Source organism: Haliaeetus leucocephalus, unplaced genomic scaffold (genome assembly GCF_000737465.1).
Source record: "Haliaeetus leucocephalus isolate CR32 unplaced genomic scaffold, Haliaeetus_leucocephalus-4.0 Scaffold250, whole genome shotgun sequence".
Taxonomy (NCBI): domain Eukaryota; kingdom Metazoa; phylum Chordata; class Aves; order Accipitriformes; family Accipitridae; genus Haliaeetus; species Haliaeetus leucocephalus.
Window position 1 is genome coordinate 356,098 of NW_010972686.1, and position 18,163 is coordinate 374,260.

The 18,163-nt window shown below is 50.6% G+C and overlaps 2 protein-coding genes across 2 annotated transcripts in view; one reads left to right on the top strand and one right to left on the bottom strand.

The window, feature by feature from the left end:
* ROGDI (rogdi homolog (Drosophila)) overlaps positions 1 to 7,464 on the top strand; it is a 49,768-nt gene extending 42,304 nt beyond the window's left edge. The window contains exon 13 of the transcript XR_774408.1: positions 4,621 to 7,464. The gene's annotated coding sequence lies outside the window, so the exon portion shown is untranslated. The remainder of the gene's footprint in view (positions 1 to 4,620) is intronic.
* A 1,496-nt stretch (positions 7,465 to 8,960) lies between these two features.
* LOC104832413 (galanin receptor type 2-like) lies at positions 8,961 to 14,236 on the bottom strand. Its single transcript, XM_010568575.1, has 2 exons — positions 13,859 to 14,236; positions 8,961 to 10,965 (listed from the first exon to the last, which is right to left on the bottom strand). Exons 1-2 carry the CDS (start codon positions 14,230 to 14,232, stop codon positions 10,227 to 10,229), a joined length of 1,113 nt encoding a protein of 370 aa, XP_010566877.1. The 5' UTR covers positions 14,233 to 14,236; the 3' UTR covers positions 8,961 to 10,226.
* Positions 14,237 to 18,163: the final 3,927 nt, after the last annotated feature.

Below are 18,163 nucleotides of genomic sequence, written 5' to 3' on the forward strand. Positions count from 1 at the left end.
TTTTTTTTCCCCGTTGCCCCCCCCCCCCCCCGGGGGGGGGGGGGGGGAAGTGAGTGAGCAGCTGCATGGTGCTAAATTGCTGGCTGGGGTTAAACCATGACACCCCGATAATCAATACAAATGAGAAAGCCAGTCAAGCCCTGTTATGACCAGCTTGTTTGTGTTTTCCACTGGGGCACCATGCACTGGGACTCCCCTTTGTGCTGGGCCTTTGCTGGCACTTCTCCATGGCTTTAGGCAGGCATCTAGTTTGATTTCTATCAAAAATAGACACGCTTCCCAAATAAACATGCTTCCTGGAGCTCCGTTCACTTCAGATGTTCTGCCCAATCTTGCTCTCTGTCGTGTTTAGAAAGAAAAACAAAAATAAGTGAAAATCAGTCAGAGCAAACAGCCAAACATAAAATTACTCATGGACTGTACAAAGTGTTCTCCACCATTAGGAACAGCCTTTTAAATCTCAGAGCTTGTTACTGTCCTGATTTATTTTATTCCTAACCAATTTCTGTCCCTTTTATCTCTAATGGGTATTAAGAAGTTTTTCCATTTTCTTCCTCTGAATGTGCTGATGATTGAATTACTGCAGTTCAAGAAACAGTGTCAATTGAACTGAGCATGCAAGACAGGTGGTAGACCATTAGCACCCACCACTGACTTTCGTACAGATCCTATGTTAATATGGTCACCTTTCTGCATGTTCTTTTCTGGTGGGAACTGAACTGGGATTGTGAACAAACTCAGTTCTTTTGGAGATTAATCCTCTTGTAGACTACTTGCACAATGGAAAGCCCTTTGCTAATGTGGGAATAATACAGAACCAACCACAGGGACCAAAACCCACTGAAAGGCAGTGCTCTCTCCTGGGGGGTGAGGCGCTCAGGCCAGACCTGGAAGCACCGCCTGGGAGCAGAGAGTCAAGTCTGAGACCTGCTGATTTGGTTTGATCCTTCAAACCAAGGAGAGAGACATGCAGGCAAAGAGAGAGCTGATGAAGGCATTGCAGGCAGTGGAAGCTGCCCTTGGCTGGGGAAGCCCTTTACGGAGGTGGTGGAGGCCGTGCCGGCCAGGTTTTAAATAACTGAGCCTGTTTCTCTGTAATTTAATATTGCTGGTCATCTGACCCCATTAGCTCTGGCACAAGGGCAGTCTGAGGAGAGATTTTTACTCTAGGAGAAAAACCTCTCTGCTGACAGAAGTAAAGTCCCTCAGACCTCCCCTAGCCTGTGTATCTTCCATGCCTTAAAAAAACCCACTGAATGACCAGAAAACAAGTAGAAAATAACTTCATAGTTGGTAAAACCAAGATAAATCTTCACAGGAATGAGCACAAGTATGCACAGATACACCCAGCCACAGACAGACTAGCACAGATAGGAGGGGGCACCTTTGTTGGCACCCTCAAATCCTGATTTAGAATCTTGATTTTTAGAGCTTGATGCTTGGAACACCACTTTCACAGCTCTGCCTGTTCTACTTGCTGGCTACTCTGACCTGAGGTTTGCTAGTCATCCCCCACCATGCTCAGGACAGGTCTCTGCAGCTGTTGGCACCCGGACCCCTGAGACCCACAGCCCCATGTGGGGGTTTGCCCCAGAGCTGGCACCCAGACACAGCCCCACGTGGAGCTGGCTGGTGGTCCACGTGCCTGGGCTCAGAATGGGGACCTCACTTGTACAGGTGACTATGCTCTGGAGAGAGGTACTTTGGGCCACAGGGGTTGGCAGGGTTTAAATCTTTGCATGGGATGCCCCAAGGAAGGAAACTCCCCTTCCTTTTTCTGGGTCAGTGTCTGATTTGGTTCTAATTGCTGAGCCAACAGGTAAGTGCCTGATTACTGGTAATCAAGCCTGGTCATTATGGAGCTCGCCTTACTGCAATTGCTCCATACATGGGGATTGAATTTGAGGGTGCTGTGTAAAATAGGTGATTGCACAGCTATGGCACCAAACCTGATGACAGCAAGTGCACCTGCTGCCCCTCTGTGTCTCTGCTGGGCCCTGGCCCCCGTTTGAGCACCCCTTCCCCGGCACAGAGGAGCTGGAGCAGCTGGTTCTCTCCAGGGAGGGCAGGAACAAGAAAAATAGAGGAATGGCAGCAACTCAGTAGGTACAAAGCCACCTGTCAGCCCACCACTGAGTCTCTGTAGCAGGAGCTATAGGTGATACCTACAGAATATCTGTGGATTTTCACCCCTGATGAAAATCTTTGCATTTGGACATAATTGCTTGTGTGGTTCACGTTAGCAAGACAGCAGAACCATGCCAGTCATGCACCCAGGGGACCTGGGGCAGCTCTTTCTCGTCATCTCCAGAGCTTCCTGAGAGCTGTGTGTGACCAAGGCATATGGGAAACTAGGTCTGCTGTCTGCCTCAAGCCAAACAACAAAGCCTGTGCTATCCTGTGGACATGTACGGGAGATAGGGCTTAACTGCTTCTCTTCAGTGAGAGCTTTCAAGTGGTGGCTGGGCCCAGTTTGCAGTAAACACAATTGCTTTATTTATTACAGCAGCTGATGCAGAAAGGCATCCAAACCAGAACATGTGCCTCTGCTTCTCACTGTAGCCTCCTGCCCTCCATCTGCCATCCTGGCTCAGCATTGTTACCCGGATTGGGGTGCAGGGCTGTTTTCAGCCCCTCTAGACCATGCAGAAGGCAGAGCATGTCAGTACCCGCCAGGAGTTCTGTGGAGGGAGCCTAGCCTAGATATGGCAGGCTCCTGAAATCCCTGCATGTGCCCCTTTCTGACTGCTTGTCGTGGTTTCAGCCCAGCCGGTAACAAAGGACCACGCAGCCGCTCGCTCACTCCTCCGGTGGGATAGGGAGGAGACGGAGGAGAGAAAAGAAAAAAAAACAACACCTGGAACCTCGAGGGTTGAGATAAAGGCAGTTTACTGGGACAACACACAAAAAAAAAAGGTTACAACAACAACAGTACTAACGAAAGAGTACACAAAAAGAGTGATGCACAGTGCAACTGCTCACCACCCGGAACCTGACGCTCCGCCACTTCCCCCACCGAAAGTCGAGGGAACCGCTCACCCCCCGGCCTGCTCCCCATTTATATACTGAGCATGATGGCACATGGTATGGAATAGCTCCTTGGCTAGTTCAGGTCAGCTGCCCCGGCTATGCTCCCCACTGCCCAGGTTCCTGTAAAAATTAACTCTATCCCAGCTGAACCCAGGACATTATCCACCCCTTATTCTATACCACCTACATCATGCCCAGTTCTTACGTTTTCCAATCAACCACTACCATTTTCCTTGTCTTATATATAAGTATATGGACACCCTCCCACCACACACACACACACACACACAAATAGTATTCCCTTAGTCGATGGGCTATCCCTCTAATGTGTCCATCAATTTTATTTAGTCCATGACTTTGGGGCTCCATCTGTTGTAACAGTTCTTCAGGATAAGAGAGATGGTGTGAGGTGTTGGATTGTTGTATGCTGCCTCTGGAACTTGTGGCTAGTACAGTTGGTGCAACCCACGCCCTTGGTCTGCAGGTCGAAGATGTTGATCTTGAGGAAATTGCTGGGCGCCAGTTCAAGTTCTATCACTGTTGTACCCAGGACAGTGCTGCATCTGCTAGCAGAGATTTTTATGCAAGGGGCAAGGTGGCTAGCTGCATGGGATAATGCACTTCTGTGACTGGGTTTTCACTAAAGACCGAGCATGACTGTAGCTGAGCTGGGATCTATAAAGGGAGCAAACATTTTCTGCCAGCTTTTGGGTTTGGGAGGAAGGAAATTATCTCCCTTCTGCAAAACAAACTAAATCCAGTTTTCTTTTGGTAGGAACAAATCCACAGTTACTTTAGATTGAACTTTTCCATCCAAATCACATTTGAAACGTCTCTCCTGGTCTGAGCACACCAGGACCTTTTCTTGTGCTGCAAGCTGAATTTTCAGTCAGTTTGGGGAGCATCTTCAGAGCATTTCTGTGTTTAAAAAGAATTAGGTACTCTTTAATGAAGTGTCTTCTCCATCTTGCTGTGATGTCTTTCTGAAATGCTCTCTTTTGATCTTCACAAACAAATGTGGATTTCTATTTTGAGAGGAACAGCTTTTCCTTTATCTGAGCAAATGCAGACACAGGTTTAAACATCTGTGTGCATTGTAAATAGGGGGCTGCTTTCTTCCCAGCCAGGGTTGATACCCCAGGCTCCAACTCCATCCATCCCACTTTGTCTCCTCCCATCAACTCCCAGGTAACTTGCAGCACTAGCTTGACAGCAAAGTGTCTGAAATAAATAGCCATTAGCAACTGAACTCAGTGTGTGCTCCTCAGGGTCGATGCAGATAGCAGGCTTAGGTGAAGGAGATCTAGGGACACAATGATCTTCTCTGGGGGATGGTGTGACAGAGTGAATCCTACAGGAGAACAAGTCCAGATGAACTCCTTGGAAAATCTGCAGTCACCTTCCTTCAGAGAGCAAGAAGTCTAAAATGCAGCTACTGCTCAGCACCTGTCTTTCTTGTACTGGACATTTTTCTATGCCTGGAGCTCACCAGCAGAGCTAATGAGCAATGGTAGATGCATCCCAGTTTGATAAGTTCTTGTCTGGTGGCTCCTGCACAGAATTTTTTTTTAAATTTTTTTTTTTGCCCAGGAGAAGAGTTCTGCTTTGAAAGCTCTAGCGGTAACTAGAGCTTTGCTAAAGGCCATGGCTATCAACCTGACTCAAGCCAAGGAAAATCAAACCTGGTTCCTTAATGATGAAGGTGAGGCAGAGAAGTTGTTTCCTGATGAGATGGAGCAGCTGGAGGCTGTGTGGTTAGCTGGAGAAATGTGGTTGGCTGCAGAACTTCACTAACACTAATGAAGGATGGGATGCAGAGGGACTGCACTGGAGTTGTCTCCTGGAAAACTCATACGTGTGCATGACCTCGGAGCCTGAACTAGAAACAGCAACCCTTGGTGATCGGCCAAAGGAGAGGTTGCCTGCTGTGCGTGAGTTACATTGGTCTCAAAGCAGGCACCACCAGGTGATACCAGATAAAATGCCCATCAGGAGCCCCAAAGAGCCCCCATCTCCTGCTTAGGCCCTTTACAGTCGATCAGACTGGAAGGAGGCAGCTGCTTAAAGTGGAAGGGGAAGATCCTGTTTCATTAGCAAGGGCTCAGTGGGACTAAAGAACAGCCTCATGTAGCATCTGGTTCCTCTTCGCCTGAGCCCAAGGTTTCCTCTGCCTGGTTTGCTCCTGAGCTGAGTCCGATGTTGTTGATGCACCAGGCATGGTATGACTTGGCAGAGGTGGGACCTGTAAACCTTGGAGTGGCTACTGGTTTTCTGTTGTTTTGTGAGTATTGACTAAGTATTTCTGGGCTGGGGGGAGCTCTCTGTCACTAATTACAGCTGCCTGGCAGAGGTGCCAGGGGATTCCTTGCCTGGCAGGAACAAAACCAATAAAAGTAGTTTGTTTATGGCACTCACCATTGGGTGAATTTACTACAGCAGCCAAGAGCAAATCCTGAGAGTCCTGTATCAAACAGGCTGAAAATTGATCTCTAGCTTGTTGAATCCAACTCTTTTGTGAATGAAAGGGAGTAAATCACTGTTCATCCCCTTTGCCTTACCAGAGGGAGCCTCAAAAGGCTGCCCTGATGGTGGAGGAGCAGGGAAGGATAGGAGAGTAACATGTTTTTCACAGAGGACAGAAGAAAGTAAGGCCTCGTACCAGGGCCAGGGGTTTCAGCATGCATATCTGAGAAGCTTCCTTAAGAATCAAGATGGGGACTTGCCAGAAGCACTTGCGAGAGGGCACTCCATTGTTGGAAGTGCACAACATGCAAGTGCACTCATGCTTGCTGGGCAAGCTGCTGCCCTGGATACCCTGCTCTGCCAGCCAGACTCTTGCTGCCTGGCTGTGGTTGGAGTGTAGGCTCTTTGGGACAGGGACCACCTCTGCTCTGGGTTCCTACAGCATTGTGCATGTGTAGTGGGGGACCATAGCTGGGATTTCCAAGCTGTTCTGCAATGGAGCTGGTAGCAATGCTGGACAAGTGGCAGGGCTTTGCCAATGGGACTGGGAAGGTATGAGGAGAATGTAGCAGGCTGGTTTTGAGGCCCAGACATGTTTTGGTCTGTACAGGTCCCAGTGCTAGAGCTGGAAGGAAGGTATGCATTACCCCAGTGTTTGCCCAGGTCTATGAGATTGGGATCATCTGTTGGAAAGGTAGGGTAGCCCCTGAGTTAGTGAGGAGAGTTGGTTGGACTATATTGAGCACAGCAAGGAAGGAGTGGTAAGTTATTCCCAGTTTTGACTGCCTAGGTGCTAGCCTCTGGTGTGGAAGTGTCTCACACTTGCAGATTTTGGCCTCATAAAGCTTGGCTGTTGTGAGTTACCATCAGTCACAATGAGAAATATGTTTCTCAGATCAAGTGTTCCTTGGCTTCTCAGTCAGCTGGAGTGGCTTTTGGTTGAGAACCTCTGGGTAAGGATGAAGGGGAAAGCAAATAAAGCAGATGTTACTGTAGGAGTCTACTATTGACCACCCAGCCAGGACAACAACACCGATGAATTATTATCTACAAGTAATTAAGGGATATCTCTAGATCAACTGCCCTTCTCCTTATGGGTGATTTTAACTTCCCAGACATCAACTGGGAATATCATACAGCAGACACAAACAGGTCCAGGAAATTTCTGATGCACATTGAAGGTAACTTCTTGGTACAAGTACTGAGGGAGCCAACTAGGAAAGGGGCCTTCCTAGATTTGTAGTTTGTAACCAGAGAGGGACTCGTGGGTGAAGTGGTGATTGGTGGCTGGCTTGGTCACAGTGACCACAAAGTAGTTGAGTTTCAAAGTGTTGGTGATAGGAGAAAAACTGCCAGCAAAATTTCAACGCTGGATATGGGGAGAGCAGACTTCAGGCTGCTGAGGGGGCTAGTCAGTAAGATCCCCTGGGAATCTGCTTTTGAAGGTATTGGGGTCCATGAATGCTGGTCACTTTTTAAGAGCCATCTCTTAAGAGCGCAGGAGCAGGCAATTCCAAAGTGTCAGAAGTCATGCAAGTATGGCAGAAGGCCGGCTTGGCTGAGCAGGGATCATCTTTCAGAATTTATGCAGAAAAAGAAAGCGTACAGACATTGGAAGCAAGGACAGGCAACACGGGAGGACCACAGGGATGCTGTTCGCCACTGTAGGGAGAAAATTTGTGTGGCCAAAGCTCGATTAGAGTTCAAGCTGGCCAGCACTGTGAAGGACAACAAAAAGAGCTTTTTAAAATATGTTAACAGCAAAAGGAGAACCAGAGGTAACATTGATGAGGTCAGTCAACTCACAAATAGAGACGCAGAAAAAGCAGAGATGTTTAATGCCTTCTTTGCCTCTGTCTTTAACACCCATGATGGGCTCTGGGGCCACCAGAGCCCTGTGTTGGAAGACCATGACTGAGGGTATGATAAAATCCTAGCTGACCCTGAACTTGTTTGAGACTTGCTGCTCCAGCTGGATGCACCTAAATCTACGGGGCTGATAGGATTCATCCCAGGATACTGAAGGAGCTGGCTGATGTCATCGCAGGACCTCTATTCATTATTTTTCAATGGTCTTGGGAGTCTGGAGAGGTCCCAGTTGACTGGAAGCTGGCAAATGTTGTCCCAGTTTTCAAGAAGGGTAAGAAGGTAATTACAGACCTGTCAGTCTTACTTCAGTGCCTGGTGAAATTATGGAGAAGGTTATTCTGGGAGTTACTGAAAAACACTTGAGGGACAACACAATCATTGGTCATAGCCAGCATGGGTTCATGAGAGGAAAGTCTTGCTTAATCAACTTAATTTCCATTTATGACAAGGTCACCCATCTAGTTGATCAAGGGAAGCCAGTACATGTGGTGGTTTTGGATTTTAGCAAAGCTTTTGATACTGTCTCTCACAGTATCCTTCTGGACAAACTGTCCAGCACACAGCTAGACAAGACCATACTACCTTGGGTGAGCAGTCGGCTGATGGGTCAGGCTCAAAGAGTTACAGTAAATGAGATTACATCAGGCTGGTGACCAGTCACCAGTGGAGTTCCCCAGGGCTCAATTTTAGGGCCAGTGGTCTGTAATGCTTTTATAAATGATCTGGACACAGAAATCAAATGTACATTAAGTAAGTTTGCTGATGATACTAAACTGGAGGAGCTGTGGACTCCCTCGAGGGTGGAGAGGCCTTACGGAGAGATCTGGATAGGCTAGAGAGCTGGGCAATCACCAAGCATATGAAATTCAAGAAGAGCAAGTGCCGGATTCTCCACCTGGGACGGGGTAATCCTGGTTATATGTACAAAATGGGGGATGAGAGGCTGGAGAGCAGCCCCGTGGAAAGAGATCTAGGGGTCTGGGATGATGGCAAGTTGAATATGAGTCAACAGTGTGCCCTGGCAGCCAAAAGGGTCAACCATGTCCTGGGGTGCATCAAACACAGCGTAGGTAGCTGGTTGAGGGAGGTGATTGTCCCACTCTGCACTGCACTGGTGTGATCCCACCTCAAGTACTGTGTGCAGTTTTGGGCGCCTCAATATTAGAAGGACATCAAACTATGAGAGTGTGCCCAGGGAAGGGCAACCAAGATGGTGAAGGGTCTCGAGGGCAAGACTTATGAGGAGCGGCTGAAGTCACTGGGCTTGTTCAGCCTGGAGAAGAGAAGGCTGAGGGGTGCCCTCATTGCAGTCTACACCTTCCTCAAGGGGGGCAGCGGAGGGGGAGGTCCTGATCTCCTCTCTCTGGTGACCAGCAATAGGATATGAGGAAAGGGAATGAAGCTGTGTCAGGGGAAGTTCAGACTGGACATTAGGAAAAGGTTCTTCAGAGAGGGCGGCTGGTGCCTGGAACAGTCTCCCCAGGGAGGTGGTCATGGCACCAAGCCTGTCAGAGTTCAGGGAGTGTCTGGATGACACTTTTAGTTATGTGGTTTAGTTTTAAGTAGTTCTTCGAGGAGCAGGGAGTTGATCTCGATGATCCTTATGGGTCCTTTCCAACTTAAGATATTCTATGATTCTATGATTGCCAGCGATTTAGCAGTGAGAGGAAGGTACCCACTTGCATCTAATCAGCCGTGGTAAGGGAGATGAGTTTTCCTTCCTGAAGCTCCAGGGGGTCAAGTGCATGCTTAGATCGTGAGATGAGATTCAGCATGCCCTGAAGAGCATCTGCTCCACTATGGAGAGCAAGCCGCCTCAATCCCCTGCACAAAGACTGTGCCATGCAGGCAGGAGGAACCATAACTGAACTAAACACTTAACCCTGCCTCTGCCCACTAGCTCCTCGCCTGCCCGTGGGCCCTCTGAAGTGTGGTGGTCAGATAAAGCTGCTTTTATGCACTGACAGTAGACTCGTAACTGTGGAGGGTGGAGGTCATTTACCTTGGGAGAATATCGGGTGTGCACTGACCTGCACAGGGACCTGTCGACTGTGTCAGTAAACATGGCTGTGGAGAAAGGAGTGGAGACACCAGGTAGGGTTTGGCTCTGCAGACTTTGCTCAGTGCTGGTTTTCATGGTGCACTGTACTTTATACCAGTTAAGAAAAAAGTCCCGTTGAGGTATGGGGTAGCCCATCCCCACCCCAGATGACGACCGCAGGCCCCACTATTGCCTGGATGAGGGAAGTGCATTTATTTGCTCTGGGTTAGAAAGACATTTCTCTAGTACGTACAGCAGCAGCATCCCACACATGCAACGAGCCCACATCCCAGGGGAGGGCCCAGTCACTGGGAAAGCAGCGCAGCCAGCACCAAAGCTATCACTGCAACCATCCATGGGCTGTGCCAGGTGCTTTCCATACCACCTTTGCTTGCCTGGCCCTGCCTGCACTGCCCATGTCCCTTGCCATTCCTACTGTGGGAGCCAGTCTGGCCAGATGGGGCACTGGGAGGCAGAAGGAACTTTTTGACAACTAACCAATGTGTCCAGAGCAGTGGGGCCATGGAGCAGAGGAGTTCGAAGGATGAGAGCCAACAGAGGAGCTGGAGCTTTAGTCCTTGGAGTCCAGGTGGTTTGAGGATCAGGGGCAAGTCTGGATCCATTCCTTCCTTTGCATGTAGCATATAGCGGGGAGATGGCTCAGGAGAACAGTTGGTGCATGGAATGGGAAGGAACAACAAGGCCAGAAGCAGTGCATAGCAGTTTCTGGCTTGCCTTTCCAGCATCCTCTCTCACCCAGTGGGAAAGGGTTGCCTGAAGCTGGTGACACAGCCAAGCCGGCAGATGGTGTGGAGCTTGGCCACTAAGAAATATGAAGGGGCTTGGAGGAACTGGAGGGGACTGGCATGGAGGCTGGGTTCAGCTCGCACCTGTTATTCTCCTCATGCATCTGGGACACTTCAGTGGAGCCTGCCTCAAATCCAGGTACAATGTGGGCAGCGTGCACCACATGCACCTTGTTGCGGTGCTTTTTCCTCAAGAGACAGCTGAAAACTTTTTTGAAGCCCTTGCGGAAGTGCTTGGAGACCAGGGCATAAACGATGGGATTGAGGCAGGAGTTGGCATAGGCCATGCAGTGGGAAAGCAGGCGGAAGGCATAGGTGGCCTGGTTGAAGGGGAAGTCTCCGTAGAGGTATCGGAGGATGACTACATGGTAGGGTAGCCAGCAGAGGCAGAAAAGGATGGTTACAATGATGATCATCTTGGTTACCTTCCGCTTAGCCTTCTTGGACTCTGATATGTCCTCCAGGGGGTCCACTGCTGTCCACAGGTACTTGATGGTCCTGGTGTAGGAGAGGCTGACGACCAGCACTGGGATGACATAGCCAAAGGCAAATGTACTGGTGTCCATAACCTTGCGTCTCCACTCCTCCCAGCCAGGCATGCAGATGTAGCTGGACTCCCACTCAATCAGGTCATAGTAGCTTAGGTAGGGCCCAGCAAAGACCACGGAGAGGCCCCAGATCACAGCCATGGCAGCCACTGCATTATGGGGGGTCCGCAGCTCCCGGGAGCGCAGCGGATAGCGGATGGCCAGGTACCTTGAGGGGAGAGGAAAGCAACCAGCACTGAGATTTCAGCCAAGCTCTGCCTGGCCACATAAACTCCGGGGACAAAAGAGTTTCCTTCTGTCCTGGTTTCAGCTGGGATAGAGTTAATTTTCTTCCTAGTAGCTGGTACAATGTGTTTGGATTTAGTGTGAGAATAATGTTGATAACACACTGATATTTTAGTTGTTACTAAGTAGGGCTTATTCTAAGTTAAAGATTTTTCAGTTTCCCATGCTCTGCCAGGAAGCAGGTGTGCAAGAAGCTGGGAGGGAACGTGGGCAGGACAGCTGACCCGAACTAGCCAAAGGGATATTCCATACCACAGAATGTCATGCTCAATATATAAACTGGGGGGAGTTGGCCAGGAGGGGCGGATCACTGCTCAGACATCAGTCAGCAGCTGATGAGCAATTGCACTGTGCGTCACCTATCTTTTCTTCGGTCTAATTTGTCTTTTTCTGTTATATTCCTTTTCATTACAATTATTACTATTGTTATTACATTATTATTATTATTACTATTATAGTATTTTATTTATTAAACTGTTCTTATCTCAACCCATGAATTTCACTTTTTTTTCTGATTCTCTTCCCCATCCCACTGGGAGCGGGGAGGAGTGAGCGAGCAGCTGCATTGTGCTTAGTTGCTGGCTGGGGTTAAACCACACCACCTTCATTCTCCTGAAGGTCCCTGAGCAGTGGCCCTGCAAGTTATCTCACACACTCTTTGACATATGCTTCTGGGTAAAGCAGCTTTTCTCTTTCTAGCAAGGATGCTTCTCCTCCCACAGGCTTAGGCTGGCTCACCCCTCCATACATGGTTGGGTGGGTTATATTGCTGAGCTAGGGCCAGAGAGATGGTGCTGTGGAGACCATGCAGATGCCCACTGCTTGGCAGAATTTATCCAGCAGCAAGAGGTCTGAACTGAGGATTCAAGATCTGGCAAAGCTTCACTGGGTGATGGGCACAATGCAGGCTCCTGCCCACTGAAGGCATGTTTCCAGCCTTCTCCAGGTTTCAGATCAGCCTGGCAGGGGGAAGATTTGCTCACTGGAGCTGTGGCTGCCTCCACCTTAGTACCAAAGGGACCAGGTTGGCCCTTGCCTTTTGGTACTGTCCGCTTTCTCAGGCCAGCCCAAAGCAGGCAGTGATGGTCTGTCTGCTCCCTCCAGCAACAGTGGGCAGTTATGGTGTGATGGCCAGCTCTGCTCCCCCACCTCCAGGCAACACCATAGGGCAAAGATGTAGATGTCAGCAAGGAGAGAAGGTGGGTAGGGAATGGAGAGGAGCTGTCAGCACAGACAGGAGTGCAACTGCTGCAGCCTCAGCCTGCCAGCGTCTACAGAAGGATGCTTATTTGATGCACTGTAAGGCCAGCAGAACAGGTAGATAAGACATGCAGTTGGTGTGAAGGGTCACATGTGTGACAAAACCCTTGTTACTTGCTGGTCTTGTCATCCTGAAAGCTGCTGGCAGCTTTGTGAGAATCATTTCATGTCACACTGAAATGCAGCCACCTCTTTGGTGGAGCACTGCACTACAGCACACAGTGCCACCAGAAAGGGAGAGAACACAGACATTAGCACCTTGCCAAAATATCTTTTTTTTGAGATGCTGTCCCCGGTGCTGAGCTGGCTGGAGATGCAGACTGCACTCATGTGATGTAGGTGCAGGGAAGCAAGAGGCTTAGACTGTGAGACATCTCAGGTCTTCCTCGTGACAGCAGCCAAACTCTGTAACCACTGGAATCCCAGAGGATTGGGATATTTTTGTCAGGGATTCTATGTGAACCCCCTCACCCCAACCAGAGGATGCTGGCACCTCTGGGTGGGTGAATTGCTGAAGTGTCAGTTCACTGTTTTGAGTCTAGGTGCCCATTTCTGCAGGTGGCACCTGGGAGCAGGACAAAGTGGAAGGGGGCTGGAGGAGTAGCCCAACCACACTTTCTGCTGGGATCTAACCTACCCCAGATACTCCCTGGTACTGAAGTTTCCTTCTGCCTGCAGTGCTGTGAATCTTCTCATTGCAGAGGGCTGTTTGGCCCTATTCTTGTCTTGGTACCTTGGAAGCAAGCACAAGGAACAAGATGGGCCAGGGCATGTTCCCTGTGGCAGTCAAGGCTGGAGCTTACCCCAGTGGCGACCTCATCCTCATCTGGACCATAAGTGTTGGCTCAGCCACAAGCGGGGCAGCTGACACAGTGGCCCTTACAGTGCCCTTGGGAACAATGTAGGTGGCCCCAATCAGGGCCAGAGTGTCCTGGGTGACCTCCCAAGAAAGGACTCGGCTCACAGTGTGGCTGCCTTTCTGCGGAGAGTGCAGGAGGGTTGGCGGTGGTGGGGAACAGGAATTGCTAGATGACAAGTTTTGTGCTGGGCTGGCAGCCCCTGGGGAATGAGGAGAGATGGGTTTACTGCAGGACTGGGATCTCTCAGGTATTTATATGGCTCCTCTTACAGAGCCCTCTGTTTACCTTACTGCCTGCACATGATGCTTTTCTGAAATGGTGGCTTGGGGATAGCTATTACCCTCTGAGTGGCATCTCTAATACAGAACTAGGTGACTCTCAGTGGGAGTCTGTGGCACGGTGGGGAGCTGAGCTTGGGTCTCAAGTGCTCTAACCACAAGGCAGGTCTTTCCTGCAGAAAGTGCAGACAGGCACAGCACCAGCTTTGCACTCGAGAGATCTGGAAGTGCTGCTTAGGGGTTGTTAGGGCAAGGGAGACACAACTGGTCCCCAAACTGCCTTTGGCATGGATCAATACCACTGGGGTTTGAAACATCTGCCTAATGGTGGTGGGCCACCATCTTCCCATGCCCTCACTCAGCCCAGCTTCTCAGACTACCCTCCTTCCCCAGCCCAAAGGTGTCTTTAGACTGTTACCTGTCCACAGAGACGGCAGCCAGAGTAAAGCTGCTAGCATACATGGTGAGGTAGATGAAGAAGTGGACAGCCTTGCAGATGAAGGAGCCGAAGACCCACCCCTCAAGGGAGTAGATGGTGGCCTGGAAAGGCACGCAGAAGACAATGAAGAAGAAGTCAGCCAGGCTGAGGTTGAGGATGAAGAGGTTGGTAGTGTTGTGGCCCATTTGCCCATTGCGCAGCAGCACTGCCAGCACCAGGCTATTGCCCACTGTGCCCAGGAGGAAGATGAGGGAGAAGACCACAGGGACAATGACACTGGCAGGGCTGAACTGGTAACTGTTGGAAGAGTTCCAGTACCCAGCCAAGCTCACGAAGTCCTCATGCTCTGTCATTCTGTGTCGTGGTGAGACGTTGGACCCTGGGGCAAATACAGGGAAAGATGTGAGAGACTGGAAAAACACTGCTCAGCCTGTTAGCTTGGCTGATGTGCCTGTTGGCTCACTGGAGGTGCAGAGCCCTGTTTTCAGCTCTGTGACCCACCTCTTTTCAGCACGTTCCTCTGGACGCTGCTGGCCTAGAGGACAGGTAGGGTTAGGCTGGGGGTAAGGGGTGCCCTGCTCCCCCATTCCGGCCCTGGAATGAATCCACAGCCCATGTTCAGATGCTGCCTTGGACTGATAGTGCCAGAGGTGAGGTTTAGGGGAGAGGATGGCATCTGTCCCCAGCTTCCTCCTCTGTGGGGGAATGGAGTCAGAATCTCCACCTCCCAGCTGGTCCAGCTGTGATGGCAGGAGTGGTGTGATGTTCCTTCACAGCAATGGGGCTCCAGGCCCAAACCAACCAGCTGGACAAGCCAAGATGTTTGCTCCCCCAATGCTGACATGCAGAGTTTTATCCCTCCCCTGCTCCTGGCTCTTTTGGTACCTGCTCCTAGAATAAACCTCGCACACTAGGCACAGGGCTGGAAATGCTTTTGGCAGTGACAGCTACTACACAGCTCCATGTTGTGCCTATGTGGGGACTTTCTGAGGAGAACAGCTCTGATGGGACCACTCCTGCTTTGGTTTCAGTGACCCAGATGCTTATTCCCTTTCTATGTTCCACAGGCAAGCTCTGCCCAGGACTTGGGCTTTTTCTATCATTCCCCTACCCCCAAAATAAGCATTTGGACTGAAAGCAGAGGGTGAGGTTGTGCGTGAAAATGCAAGTTTCCCTGTCACAGGCATAGAAATCTGTCTACATGTTTTTGAGCTCTGGAGCTGGGGGACTATCACATACAGGTACAGGCACAGCTTCCCTTGAATAAACACATGGTTTGGGTTCTTCCCCCTCTGCAGTGCTTGTAGGGATGTGCTGTGGTTACCAGATTGTGGCCCAAGGCCATCTCACCATAAGTATGGAGATCGCAGAGTCTGTGCAAGAAACTAGCTTCTAGCTTGTGCATTCTCTTTTCAGGCTGGGGAACTAGCAAGTGCTCCCTGGGGAGCACTGGCAGTGCAAGTGCCTGAAGCAGAAGCACTGCAAGGGGCATGTGAACATGGGTCCCTGGTGTCAGTGCAGATTTGGGGATGCCAGCAAGCTGCCTGGAATCACACCAGGCCCTGTTCAATGCTACCACAACTATAATGAGACCATTCCTGTACAGTTGCAAGTATCCCCAGAGGCAAGTGCCAAAGGTTCATAAATTTTAGGAAGCAGGATGTGGTCTTTTGGTTGGCCTGTTGTGCACTGCCCAACACTTGGGACAAGTCAAATACCCTACCTGGCATGGCAGCCTCTCCTCTGGATGGGCAGCAGGAAGCTCATGCTGCTATCTGGGAGCTGGACTCTACTCTCTGGGACCCAAAAGGTCACTGCACCTCATTTGTGAATGTGTGGCTTGCTCTAAAAGCATCTACCCATCCTGAAGCGGAGGGGATTTCACAGGGATGGCTTCAGTTGTTCTGAATGTGAATTTGCCTTGTGGCAGGTGCAGCACAGAAATTTTACATCTAGCTTCTGTTTTATAGTAAGCTTGAGCTCCATGAATGCTGCTTGTGTGGGAGAGGGATGAGCTTTCCTCTGGAAAGCTGGGATGGCCAGTACTGAAGTGCACGCTACTTATTTTTGCTAGATCTGCCTCGGTGCTCAAACAAAGCCAATTCAAATGGTGGTGTCAGCTCTCAGTACAGGCAAAAGTACCCCTGCAGCCACCTGAAGAAGAGAGTACCCCATGCAGTATGGATATGCAGGGAGCAGGGGAGCTTATACAGGCCCTGGCAGGAGTGGGAGACATAGATGGATGGGGACCAGCCAGAAGGTCTGGTCCCAGAGTCTGGCTGAGGACCTTGGTCTCTTCTCATGCTGCCTAACTCCTCTGGGACCAGGGAGCTTCCCTGTATGCAGGGGAGAGCAACTCAGGCTGCCACTGGTGTTTTATTTTTACCTCTTGTTGATTACACTGGCTTAGGCTGTGCTTGGGATTATGCCCCATGCAAGGCTGTGGCACTGAGATCCTTGTTGCATGGGGCTGAGGAAGGTATTAGCAAAGCTGGAGAAGAGCTGACAGCTCAGCCAGAAACCAATTCCATCTTATCATCCACCCAGTGTCTGTGTTGCCTGGTAGAGTCTCTGGCTGCTTCACTCTGCATCTCTCCCACCTGCTCATTGCCAAGTGTCCTTTCTTTGCTCTCTCTCGCAAGGCAGACAAGCTGCTAGTCAGCCATCCTCAAAGGCTGCTCTAAAGAGAACAAAAAGACAGGGAATACCTGCATGCCCCACTTCAAGGAAGGCAACCCTGCAAATGTCCCCCGCATTGGTGGGACTTGTAATGAAATCACTTTGGAGTGGCACATCACATAGCCTGGTTGCAGTCCAAATTTTATATCCCTCGATGTGTTCGTGAGCAGCCCATGCTTTACTTGGAAGAACTGCTTCTGGCTGTCAGGGAGCCACTACTATTGTCATTCACAACTCGGCTCCAAGCTTATTTCTTGAGCCTGTAGGAATGGGAATCCGGGGAGCTTGGCGAGTTCTTTTCAGGGACAGCCAGTGGCCAGGAGCAGAGTGCCAGGAAGGATGTGGTGGCAGGTTGGTAATTGTACCCTTGCTACAGCTTTGAGGTTCTCCCTGGTCGCCTGTGGCTCATGACCCATCTACATGAAGACAAAGTAGTGCTTCAGTCCCCTTTACAGATGGGAGTTGAGACACAGCGCGCATGAAGAGGTGGCTTTGTAACTGGTTGGATCAGAGAACTCATGGATGCAGTAGAGAAACAAATCTTTATCTCTGCTGGGTTATCTCTGATCCACGCCCCTGTGCACAGTCCTGCCTGCAGACAGGACCATGATAGAACAGGCACAGAGTAAAAGTAGGGTCTCTTAAGTGACATATACAAACTGTGACATTGATGCTGGGGCACTGAGATGCTAAGAGACTCTCGCGGAGCCATTGAGAGCATCTCTAGCAGAGTGGGATGTCTCCAAGTTCCTATTTAGCATCTTCTCAGGAAGCTGCCACTCACCCCTGCGGCTCTGTTGTCCCTTGGAAGCATTTTGCAACCGTTTCACACCCTACCATTTTGTGAATGGGTTTATGACAATGCTCCTGCGTTTCACTTCATTCTGAATAGCCTTGACTAGCAGTGAGAGGGACAGCTGCTCTGAGCAGAGCAAAAATAGAGCATGGGCAACAAGGTTCCTCTCCCACATCTGCTACTCAGGGCTAGCAGGGGCAAAGGCGGTGTGACGGAGGCGGTATTATTCACAGGGATGAGAACCCAATCAATGGCAAAGTTGGGACTCGAGACACAGGATTTTTCTAACGAGGCTTCAGTAAAGGATTGGCAGGGAGAATGGTGCCCAGCACCCATCTGGTGGGGGTAACGAAAGGACCAACAGAGAGCCTTGGTGGGGGCAGGCAGCAGGTCATGCCAGGGTTGCCTGCGAGCCAGCATAGCCAGCTCCTCTGTCAAGGGAAGACCAAGAAGGGCAGGAGGAGGCAGGGTAAGGGGACAGACACAGCAGTGTCGGGGGGACAACACGGACCCTGCTGGTCTGGCCAGACAGGAGCACGGAGAGGAGAGGGGGGGACAGGGAGCAGGCGGTTTGACTTCCCCGTTTCAGCGGGCTTGGGAGCCGGCTCCCCCGGGCTCGTTCTGCCGCCGCCGTTGCCGCCAAGCGCCTCCGCTTCCCCACCGGCGCAGCAAAGCTGCGATCGGGCGCTCCCCTCGCTCCGCGGGGGGGGACAAGGCAGAGTCCCCCCCCTTGCTTGGCCAGCTCGGGGGACTCCACCCGGGAGCCACCGCTGCCCTCCAGCGCCCTGCCAGGCACCCCACCCCGCCCG